Genomic DNA, 13,040 nt, shown 5'->3' with positions numbered 1-13,040 from the left:
TCTTCGTGCTGTTCATTTGACATCCAATATCTGTGAATTGTTGGCCAATGTTTCTTCAAATATTTTTTTCTGCCCCATTCTCTCTCTTTTCTTCTCCATCTGCTATTCCAATCACAAGCAGGTTTGGCCATGTGACATAATCTAACATGTCAGTAAAACTCCGATCAGTTTTGTTTTAGAATCTTTTTTCTCTATGTTCTTCACTTTGAATAATTTCTATTGATTTCGAGTTCACATATTCTTTCCACTAATGTGTCCATTTAGTACATTAATCATACTTTTTTCATTTTCTGAAACTGTATTTTTCAGTTTTAGGATTTCCCTTTGGTTTTTTATTATTGTCACTACTAGTTCTTCTATTTCTCTGCTGAGATGTTCACTCATTTAAAACGTTTCATTTTACTTCATTGAAGACAGTTGTAATAGCCCATTTAAAATTCTTATCCCTTCGTTCCAGTATCTTGGAGTCAGACTAGATTGATTTGGTTCTATGTATGTTGGGTAAAGTCAGACTATATCATCAATTTGATTATGGAGATTCTGGATCCTGTTAGTTTTGTCCCATAAATACTGTTTCCTTTATTCTCAGTATGCAAGTTTCTTCGCTGGGCTTGAACTATAAACTGTTTCTTGTGCAACAGCTTTGGTCTCTGTTCAGATCACTTTTCTTTGACTGGGCTGCAGTCAGTCTGTTCCACATTAACATAGTTCTCAGATGAGTCAGAGATACAGGTAGGCTGAATTTGGGGATTCCCCTCTCTGGCTCTTTCCCTTCTGAGCTTCATTACACTCTTTCCAGTGTCTATAGTTTCCTGAGTCTACTTTTCTGGTTCCCCAGACCCTAAAGACTGCAGGTTTTCCCATGCTTGCCTCCACTTGTGAGCTGTGTGGACTGCACTCAGCCCTGGGATAAAAGCCAGGGGGACATTTATTTTTATAGCTCCCCTTTCCCCCACCTGCAGACTAGCATGAATTCACCACCAGAGTCTATCTGCTTCCTCGGTTTACTCTCTAGTATCTCCAAATAGTTGCCTTTTGTATAACATGCAGATTTTATAGTTGTTTTTTGCAGGGAATGTCATTCAGTAAGGCGTTAATGACTGTGGGAGTTAAATCATTTATTAAAAGCTTAGATACCAAATTACAGACTCTTTACAAAGAAACAGTTTTATTAATGAAAGGTAACCATAAGTGAAGCTTACAAATGGTTGTCAAGTAAGAACCCTCATAAGATCTACTTGGATAACAAATAATTAGAACATTGATCCATGTGCTGTAAGCATCTACTATGTGCTTTTTACTGTGTTAAGGTAAGCTACAGAATGGTCTTTTCAAAAGAATGTAAACAGGAAAGACCAAGGAAAACATAACTCAAGAGGTGAATAATGGAAAGCTGGGGTAAGCCAAGATAAGGCAATATATGAGTAACATTATTATAATAGAATCCAATGGATTAGATATAAAATAGAGTATGATATAGTTGGTTATAACCAGTTCTGTGAAGAGCAGGAGCTTCTGGAAGAATTAGTATCAACAGGAGGAATCCTTTGGACTAATGCATACATTGTGTGCCACCCAGTCAATGATTTATAGAAATCAGAACCCCTGAGAAAAAGATGCTTACACTTCCATAAGGAGCATCCTTATGGATGCTAAATTCACTCACACAGTCCCTTTCTTCTGGAAGAGAAGCAGCTACAACCATATACCTTGTTTTTCCCATTCTACCCACTATCTGATTCCCCCTCTCCTGCTACCATCTGAGACTCAACAGCTAACAAGACAATTTGGAGTATTTGTTTATTTTTAAGCATATGGAAATTTCTAGGATTTCTAATGGACTTGAAGAGGAAATCAAAAGCTATCTCTTCAATCTTATATGCACGCATATAACTATACTTTATACCTAACTACACGTTGCTAACTTTCTCAGGTTCTAGTGAACTCCACTGTACTATTTATTTATTTATATATTTTCTTGTTCCAAAAGGAACTTAAAGTAGCTAATTAAGAAGAATATAACTTTGCAAGGAAAAAAAATGTATATAAAAATTAAGCAAAGTAAAATATGTGTAGAAAAGTTAGATGAAATGTTAATTTTTATAAATTTTTACAGAAAATTCTTTTCAAAGAGATTCAAAGTTTTTGTGTTAAACAGTGTTTCTCTCAGTTTTGCAGAATTGAAAATAGTAGGGTCTGAATTATAAGTTATTCTATTTGAAGATATGCATATTTTTAGTATTTACATTGCAGCTAAAAGTTAATATTACTAAATATAATCTAATAATAGAAAAAGTCTTTCTTAAAAAGTATAAGAGGAATAGGAAATGTTGTATTTACTCATATATACTCATATGTATATTTTATATTGGTTCATATAAAAAAAGTTTCTAATACAACATATGGGTAGACATCTAGGTAAAGGATAGAAAACTTTCTAACTGATAGCTGTTTCAATATAATTTAAATAGCTCTTAGTGAGTCTTACAGAAGTGACAATGCTTTCAATATAAAATATCAGACTAATGTGTTCTTTAAAACATAAGAGATCTTTAATAAAATATGCGACATATTTTACAAGCACCTAACTATATTTTGCTAATTCTCAGGTTCTAGTGAACTCCATTGTAAACAAATCTGTATCATTATCTACTCAGCTGGGAAGTCATGCCCACAACCATTTAGTTACCAAAAGTTCCAGAAGAATCCTATTTTAACACATCTTAGCAATAATATGCTCCAGAACTGTTCTGTCCAATATGACAGTCACTAGTCCCACGTGGCTACTTATATTTACAAGTAACTAAAATTAAATGCAATTATTGTAAGAATTCAGTGCCTAAATCACATTAGTCACATTTCAAGTGCTCAAAAGCCACATGTGGCCAGTGGCTACCACACTCGATAATGCAAATATACATTTCCATTATTGTGAAATCTCTTGGACAGCACTGGTCTAGAAGCATAGTATCAAAGACAATGTAAGGCTCATCTAGAAGACTGAAAGATTTTGACAGTTAACTAAAACTCTACAATGTCTTCATTAATATTTATTTAGTGAATTTCCAAATTCAGAGTGATAAATTAGAACATATTTTATAGCAACATAAATCCTGTAGCAACAATTATATTAGAATTTGTTCAAGGAATATTTTTCAGAATTAAGGACAAAGGAAATTCAGATCCTGTATTAAAAGATCACATCTTTGACATACTTGTGATCACAGCAAGGATATAAATATTTATATGATAAATGTAGTTATACTTTAAATTTATGTTTTTAAAAAGGAATGAAATATACTATAAGAAAAGTTAGTACTATGATATTGCCATGGGACCCAGCAGTATGCTTTACACAGAAAACTTCAAATATCTAGGCAAACCACATTATAATTCTCAAATATCAGAGTAAAGTTACCTGCCTAATGTGTTATTCTCTGTTAAGAGTAGGAAAAGATAAATTTAATAAGACCTTTGGAAACACAAAAAGGAGGTGCAGTAAACATTAATTCTGTGGCAGGCAGATGGTTCAGTTCAAAGATTTTCAATTCTTTTAATAAATATTTGTCATTATCTTCTGAATGTATTAGTGACTGCTAAGGTTATTAGCCAGTGCTGAAAATGTCTCATTTACTGTGTAGTAATTATACATGGGGCCAGATTTGAATAAAGCAACCTGCACATTTTTCATTGCCAAAATATGTCAAGGTTAGAAACAGATGTTGCACTTTTTCTGCCAAAAATCTGAATAATATGTAATATGTTTATCATATCAAAACTTAAAATATAAATAAGGCAATTAGGTAGAAAGCTGATATCAATAATTTTGCATTGATGGATAATTATCAAAATAATGTGTATTTTATACAGAGAGAATAAAAAGCTTTACTTGACATTTAAAATATAAATAAATTTTAAAAGAAACATATTTTCCCTCCAAAGGTTGACTTACTGAATCATTCCGACCAAAAAAGGTATATATTGCATACAAGTAGTAATCAAATAGCTGAGACATGAAATGGATAACATCAAAGGCAATTGGCTTAAGAATGTTCATCATCTGCATATATTTCCCTGAAAAGAAAAAAAATTAAAAATTAAGTAGAACAAAATTAAAATCTGTTACTCTATAATTATAAAAATAAAATAAAAATACTATATTAAAATGTTTAAATAAAATATTGCATTCCTCAGTCACACTAGAAGTCACACAGCACAGATTATAAACAGTTCTATCACATTTGAAAGTTCTATTGGACAGCACTGATATAAATGATACCTACAATGATATTTTCCTCTTATTATATTTTACTGTTTGTCAAATTTTTATGAAACTGCTACACTCTTCTACAAACGACACCGTACAAACACAACATAGTTTCTCTTTTCTAGGAAATTCCATTTAAAATAATTTCTTCAAATACGTCTAAGTTTTTAATAAAGTAAAATACAACATATTTGGGAAAAATAATTTTTTATAAGCTTATACACACATAGAAAAACTAAAAAAGCAAGAGGAAAAAGGACACATGGAAAGTACTATTCATTCCCCTGTGAAATCTTGTGTCAGAGGCCAGGATACATTTCTTTACCACTACACATCATTTAAGAGCTCAACACCCTCAAAGCGCAAAGAACATATCCTTCTTATTCCTTCCTTTGGGAGAGGCCAATATTCTATTCTCTTTTCTCTAAGCATATAATCAGATACAGTCACAGAAAAAAATGTAAAAGCCAAACTTCTTCATTTACAAACTTGCTAATGTATTTGAAGGGTTTGGAGAGATGGACTGAATCAAATGAAAAATAACTACAAGTCCTTAATTCTGTTTTTTTTAATGGGAAATAACAGGCAAAGAAGCATATTTATTAAAAATGCTCTATACCTTCTTTTGCAGAAGTAAGATGTTAAAATAGGCCATTTGCTTAATTTCCAAATGAGCAAGTAATTCACATGCTGGCTCTACTTCCTGTAACTGCTAAAATTTTAAATTGGTACTATTAAAGACACCATGACTCAAGAGAAAACACATTAATTGCAGTACAAGAAATGACAAACTTACTCTAATGGAAATGTCTACTATCAAAACCATTTCTTTACGTGAAATTCAGTAAATCTGTCTTAATTTAGTGAGAGATGATTTTAAATAAAAATCAGATGGTCAGAAAGAGAAACAACAAAGTAAAAAACCATTCAACTCAGAGTCTATTCTTATTCCTATTTACAAGTCTTTTGTTTCAGAATCATCTTTCACAATTATTTCATACAGACTTTTTTCTGAAAAATCACATTTGAAAAATATTTAAAATACATGCTCCTAGAACATTCTGGATGATCATGCAGGTATTTTGTTAGTTACAAAACATAAGGTTATTTAAGCTGTAACTGTTAACACATGAAATAACGTGCCACTGTGAAGAAAAAATGGAAAAATAGTGTATTACATTAATTAGTAAAAGAAAAAGATGATTAAGCAGAATGAGATAGAATGCAAAATAAGTGGAGTGATACACATCAGGAATACAAAGTCCCTCTCCATTTCTAATAAAACTATTTTTCATATACGTAATCTTGAGAAAGTATATAAAAATAAATTATTAATAGGTAAAGGCTATTTTGGATGTATATTCAGAAGGAAAAACAGTTCCTCATCACTCTGAAAAACAAATTTTAAACATAAAGATATCCATTCATTCATTCATTTGTTCATTCAACAAACACTTTTTGAAGGCTTACTATGTGGTTGGCCTTGTGTTAAGGCACAAGAAATTGCACAGAGTTTCTGCTCCTGCATCTTGAAAGATTATACATGGAAGACAACAATCAAAAAGCAGCCTGTCAGTATACTACAGTGTATCAGAGACAGGACTCTGTCTTTCCAGTTCAAGAGGGCAAAACAGGCAGAGAGTAACCCTTTGGGGGCCTGAAGAGGCTTATGTACTTCCTCAGAGTCTACTGAATTAAAATAGGATTGTACAATGAATTAAGCCCGTATCTATGAAGAGAAGAAGGTAAGAAGGCAATAGCAGGTGGGTTTGAGCACAAAATGAAAAATCTCAAAAATTTTCCAGACCAAGCGTTGGCAAACCTTTCCTTGTAAACGACTGAATAGTAGATAGTTTAGGCTTTGCATACCATGCAGTGTGGCAACTATTCAGTTCTGCTGGTCTCTGTCTCAACTGCTCAACCCTACCAGTGTAGCACAGAAGCAGCCATGGATAATGTGTGAACAAATGAGCATGACTATTCCAATAAAATTTCATTTACAAAAAACGGGAAGCTAGACTGATTTGGCCTATAGGCTGTAGTTTGCCAATTCCTGGTCTAGAAATGTTTTGACATTTCTCATCTCAAAACAAATGACATCTCAAAAACGTTTGTTCTAGATGACAGACGGTGGATGGGAATAGGTTGATGGAAAAACATAAAGTAGCCAATAAACCCTAAGAGGGCCACAAAAAGGATGGAAGCTATTCAGTAGGGCAGTAAATGCTGAGACTCAAGCTGCTATAGCCAAAGTGAGAAATGGGGCTGAAAAAAGATGAAAATGGAGGTCCACACGTGGGACAAACTGTACAGTCTACATGCCCCTCTTACCACTATTGCTCTCTCCAGCAGTTAGATGTACAGGCTGCCAGAATTTACACCCCCCACACACACAAACAAATAAATAAAAATAAAAAATAAAACCAGTAGGATTCCTCTCTAAAAGAAGTATATAGGCCGGGCGCGGTGGCTCACGCCTGTAATCCTAGCACTCTGGGAGGCCAAGGCGGGTGGATCGCTCGAGGTCAGGAGTTCGAGACCAGCCTGAGCGAGACCCCGTCTCTACTAAAAATAGAAATAAAAATTATCTGGACAACTAAAAATATATATAGAAAAAATTAGCTGGGCATGGTGGTGCATGCCTATAGTCCCAGCTACTCGGGAGGCTGAGGCAGTAGGATCGTTTAAGCCCAGGAGTTTGAGGTTGCTGTGAGCTAGGCTGACGCCACGGCACTCACTCTAGCCCAGGCAACAAAGTGAGACTCTGTCTCAAAAAAAAAAAAAGAGGAAGTATATAAACAAACCAAATGAAAATTGAACAAACTTAAAAAAGTAATAAATTGAGAAAGCTAAGGCTTCTACCTTATTCTGAAATTTTGGGGATCTGCCCATAAAGTAAAGGCTACCAGTAAATCCACCCAGCCCTGTCCTGTTCCACGCAGTAGTAAGAATTCCTACTGATGAGAAAGCACCAGCTCAAACACAGTTCTAGTTACTCAGAAGAAACTCACAACAGCTATGCAGGCCTTCTATTTTAAATATGAATGATAATAAAAAAATCACCAGACATATGAGGAAAACCTAGAGTGTGAAAGTAAAAAGCTGATCCCAGAGGATATAGAATAATTTGAGCTAAAAAAGAAAAATGTAATATTATGTAAAACCCTATAACAGGAGAGTGTGGACAAAAAACAGAATAGGAAAGTGCTCTTAAATGTAAAAATGTGATCTTTAAAAACATAAAGTTAAATTTAAAAAATGGGGAAAAAAGGAAGTCTCCCAAAAGGTACCAGCAAAAAGATAAAAATATGGAAAACATTAGAGGAAAATATGAGACATAAAGGACCAACTTAAGAGACTAAACACTTGAATAAGGGAAAATCAAAAGAAAAAAAAGAGAATAGAGAAAATACAAAGCTGGAAATTATCAAAGAAATACTAGTATCAGTCATAGCTGAGAAACAGAAGACCCTTGTGTTCAATAGATTGAAAGAGTCCACAAACTATCAAATACACTTAGTGAAAAATAAATCACATCTCACATATCAACATAGTATTTTGGAACATAAAGGAAAAAAAAATACTAAAAGCTTTCAGCGAGAGGGAGAGAGAAACACAAAACACAGAGAGAAAGAGAGAGAGAAATTCACCTGCAAGAGAATAAATAGAACACTAAAAGTTTCAAAGAAAATAATTTTTAATCTACGCCTCTATTCACCACTAAATTGTCATTCAAGTAAAAGAGCAGAATAAAGACATTTCATACTGACATGAATTCAAAACATTTACTTCTCATCACCGTTTCTCAGGAAATAACTAGAATAGAAACAGACCAAGAAATTGCCTCCACACTGCTGGAAGTGCTATTCATCCCAACCTCTTCCTTACTATTTAATGCGCTACTGTGAGATGTACTACCTTGATAAAAACATAAATGCAAGGCTCTGAAGTTAGCCTGCCTAGTTTAAAAAATGTGATCAGTGGTTCAAGATGTGGTTCAGAGGATGCTCTCTCTCTTCCTCCTCCCAGAGTTCCCCACGGAGAGGGCACAATGAGAGAAGCAGACACGGCATGCTTTGGGAACACTGAAGGTTATCTAACACAGCACAGATGACCAGGAAAGGCAGCTCTTCCGAACTTATCAACTGCAAGAGCTCCCTATTCCTACCTCCAGGCTACAGTATATCCTTTCTGATCTGTGAATAATTAACTTTGTTAGGAATGAGAGTTAATGTTCTTGACTTCCTCCACTGGCTGTGAACCATGAAAGTTAAGAGCTTACTGGCTCTGTGATAAGACAGTCTGGGTTCTACTACTTCACAGATGTGTGATATAAGGCAAGTTATTCATCTCTCCAAGCTTCAGTTATTTGATGTGTAAAATGGATATTGTGAAGAATTCATGAGAAAATGCATATGAGGGCCAGGCGCAGTGGCTCACGCCTGTAATCCTAGCACTCTGGGAGGCCGAGGCGGGTGGATCGCTCGAGGTCAGGAGTTCGAGACCAGCCTGAGCAAGAGCGAGACCCTGTCTCTACTAAAAATAGAAAGAAATTATATTGCCAACTAAAAATCTATATAGAAAAAATTAGCCGGGCATAGTGGCGCATGCCTGTAGTCCCAGCTACTCGGGAGGCTGAGGCAGTAGGATCGCTTAAGCCCAGGAGTCTGAGGTTGCTGTGAGCTAGGCTGATGCCACGGCACTCACTTTAGCCTGGGCAACAAAGTGAGACTCTGTCTCAAAAAAAAAAAAAAAAAAAATGCATATGAAGCATTTACACAGCATATGATATGTTTTTATGTAGCATATATACACAACTAAGAAATCTTAGCTATTGCTATTACTTTAAGGTAATTGTAACTATGATGAATACAATAGGAGAAAGTATAGAATGTTATGTCTAACCTGATCTGGAGATGAGAAAAAGCTTCACAGGAGAAACACTGTTTAAACTCTCTCATCCCAAATTTAGAACATGGGGGAAGAAACACAAAGAGGGATTGGGAAAAAAAAGCAACCAAGTAGCAGCATGGACAAGAACTAGAAACAAGAGAACAAACAGTGGGCCTGCATTAGCCAACTCATCAGTGGGAGACACAGAAAGCAGTATGGTTGCCACATGAAAGGTGGCCCAGGAGAATACAGGGTTTCATCAATCAGACATCCACACCCCTTGGGTAGAGGAAGGGATACAGAAATGAAGTTTCTCTCATTGTGGTTTACAACAAGAGAAGAAAAAGGGTTTCTCCAATAATCAAAGATTTTAAAAATTAAGGTTTGTCAGTCCAACATATACTGGACAACTACAAAAGCAAAATGCACTTGGCTGGGTGCTACATATAGCTGCTGCAAAAATGACTCGGACTCTATTCTCATCTGCAGGAACTTACAATCTGACGGGACAAGAGCAAGAACAGAATCTAAGTTGTAAGAATGTTCATTATTCTTATTACAATACACTAATTCAAGAAATCATCAATGGATATAAATAGCATATAAAAGGCATAAAAGCATATATAAAAAGGTAAAGTGGAAACTCCATAAATGAGGCATAAAGGAAAGGAAAAGGAAGTTAGTTCAGTGTGAACAATTTAGAAAAAGGTATTGAACAATGAAGTGAAGACCAGAGTAAAAAATTAACAGGACCATTAACTAAATGCCTGGGTATCAGTTTTTATTCTGTTGTCTGGATATTATATCTTAGCCCCCGAAATTTCCTATGTCATTTTCTTGTGACATGTACTGAGCAATGGTGCTTCTAGAATTAGCCTCTCAAAATATATCATGCTGTACATACAGTTAGCAACTCAGAAAATACTTCTAAAGTGTTTACAATATAAATTCATGTAAATAATAATATATTGTCATCTCATTTATATATAGTATATAACAATATCATTATTAATATAGAAATACTGACATGTAATCTAAATTAAGGAGAATGAAAAATTTTTTCCTTAAACATTACATACAAAAATTTTGTCTGTTAAAAGATAACTTTTAATTTAATTATTTTAAAACAAGGTTTTAAAATTTTAAAACAAACAAAAAAGGTATTGTGGTACTTCTATAAGATTGCACTTAAGATTTCATTGTATCCGAGACAAGGATATTTTGAAAACAATTGCATGATTACTTACATTCATAAAAAGTAAAAGAAACTACCACTTGAATTACCTATTATACAATCAAGAATTTTCCTGTTATTTAAATACACATTGTTTTACATTTTAATTAGGAAAACACAGAAAGGAACCAATGGTTCTCAAAGTTTTCCTGGATCAGCGGCATCAATATTACCTGGAAAAGATGCACATTCTCAGATTACACCCCAGACTCACCAAATCAGATATTCTGGGGATGGAATCCAGCAATCTACGTTTTAACAAGTCCTCTAGGTGATTATTATGCACACTAAAATTTTAGAATTAATGGCTTAGATGATCATAAAAGATCGGCAAAACATGGTCCTTCTTTCTTCTTGACAGGCCCTTGTACCTTGGTTCTCAAGACCTCCTCTTTGCCCAATTTTACTCTTGCCTCTCTACCATTGATTCATGACCTCCTTCACTGGCTTCTCTTGCTGTCTACCCTCCAATATATCCATATCCATTGCTGTTTCCTAGGTTTCTGTGCTTATGCGTACCATGGGGGTGGAAGGGTGGCAGAGCTTCTATCTGATTCTCTATAAGTTTAAAAGGTTAAGAGCCTCTGCCAAGACAAACTCATCCACTACCCTTGTTTTAAGTGCATTTTATACCAATGACTCAAATTATGACTTCTGAACATGTTTTTTCTCCTGACCTCCACATCCATCTATTCAACTACCTAAACACTAGTTCTACCTAAATGTACCATAGGTACTTCCATATGTCCAAAATCTAACCTATCATCAGCTTTCCAAACTTGGTCTTAATCTTATCTTTTTTTTCCCATTTGTGTCAATCTAACTGTTCAATCACATAAATCTAAAATTTAAGTGATCGCTTGTAACTAATTCATCAATCCTGTCCATTGTATTTCTAAAATCTCTTAAATCTGTGTGCTTCTACCTATCACAATGACCACTGCTTTATGCAGGCCCAAGTCACTATCACCCTCTTGCATGGGAGACTTCAACAGTCTGCCATCTAGTCTTTGACCTTCCTCAGCTTTTCCTTACCCCAAGTCAATCTATTGTTCACACTGTGGCCAGAGTAATCTTTTTCTAAAACAACCAATCTGTTGGAGTCTCTCCCTTGTTTAAAATCCTTAACCCTTAAGGAGCTCATGTCCAAACTCCAAAGGATATTCTATGAGCCCCTTTGAAATCTCGTTCTTGCCCACCTTTCTTGCCGTATCTCTCCTGCTTCTACCTCTAGCCCTGATCATGTTTTTCACATGCCAGCAAACTAAACTGCTGTGGTTCTCTGAATACACTGTCTTGCACATGTTGTTCTTTCTATCCAGAATGCCTTTACCAGCTTCTTCATCTATAAGCACCTATTCATCCTTCAAACTCAAGCAGGGTGTCAGCCCCCCTGGTAAGTCAGCCTCTCACTTGCTACCCAAAAAAGAAAGTTAATCATCCTTTCCCTCTGCCTCTTTTCTGCTTATTTACACTTATAACATCACATTGTTGTAAATTTTTTCTTTTGTATGTTATTTTCCATGTTGTGCTCCTTAAGTACAATGTCTTCTTCATGACTGTATCTCAAAGAGCTAGCAGAGGGCCTGGAACAAAGTAGCAGCTTAAAACAACAACAAAAAAAATCTGTTGGACTGAAAATGAATGAATACAATACATAAGGCAGAAAAAGAAATACTTTCCTTAGTGTACAAATTAAAACACATAATTTCCTTATTATAGGAAAATGAGCAATGAGGCAAGGTGCAGTGGTTCACACCTGTAATCCTAGCACTTTGGGAGGCCAAGGAGGGAGAATCACTTGAAGCCAGGAGTTTGAGAATAGCCTGGGCAACATAGCGAGACCCCTTTTCTACAAAAAAAAAATACAAAAATTAGCCAGGCATGGTGGCGTATGCCTGTAGTCCCAGTTACTAAGGATCACTTGATCCCAGCATTTGAAGGTGCAGTGAACTACGATCACACCCCTGCATTCCAGCTGGGGCAACAGAATGAGACCCCATCTCTTTAAAAAAAAAAAAAAAAAACAAGGAAGAAAGGAGGGAGGAAAGAAGGAAGAAAGGGCAATAGATATGAATAAGTAGTTCACAAATAATAGAAATGTCTATTAAGCATATGACAAGATGCTTAAACTCACTCATAATTAAATACATTTTTGAATGAGATGCCATTTTTAACATATCAGACTGGCAAGCATCTGAAGCTAGATAATCCACAGTGTTGCTGAGGTACTGCGAAAAACAGATACCCTCAAATACTGTTGGTGAATGGGTAAACCTAACAAAACCTCTTTAGTAAGCTTTTCAGTAACCTCATTGATAAATTGAGAATGTCCACCAAACTGGAAATGTTGATCCAGAGGGAGGAAGCATTTTTAGGAGTATACCTTATAGCTGTATTTATATACAAAGATATTTCTTCAAGGATATTTGCTGTGGAAATCTGAAGTATCAAGTGACTCAAAACAATCTAAATATTCAAAAATAGAGGTTGTATAAAATAAATTGTGGCACATCTATACGATAGGACCATGAAAAAGAATGAGTTCTATACATACTAAGATATGCAATATCCTATGATAGTTTAAGTGTAACATTAAGATATTTGAAGTGAAAAAAAAAAAAGCCAGATAAAGAACAGTACATA

At 35.0% G+C, this 13,040-nt stretch overlaps 1 protein-coding gene across 3 annotated transcripts in view; it reads right to left on the bottom strand.

Moving 5' to 3' along the window:
• Positions 1–13,040, bottom strand: part of VPS50 (VPS50 subunit of EARP/GARPII complex) — a 112,267-nt gene that overhangs the window by 20,993 nt on the left and 78,234 nt on the right. For all 3 annotated transcript variants that reach the window (XM_045565183.1, XM_045565185.1, XM_045565184.1), the window contains one exon: positions 3,953–4,074. In XM_045565183.1, the coding sequence (XP_045421139.1) occupies positions 3,953–4,074 (122 nt within the window). The remainder of the gene's footprint in view (positions 1–3,952; positions 4,075–13,040) is intronic.

The sequence above is a fragment of the Lemur catta genome, chromosome 11 (assembly GCF_020740605.2).
Source record: "Lemur catta isolate mLemCat1 chromosome 11, mLemCat1.pri, whole genome shotgun sequence".
Classification (NCBI taxonomy): domain Eukaryota; kingdom Metazoa; phylum Chordata; class Mammalia; order Primates; family Lemuridae; genus Lemur; species Lemur catta.
This window is presented reverse-complemented; position numbering and strand designations above follow the sequence as displayed.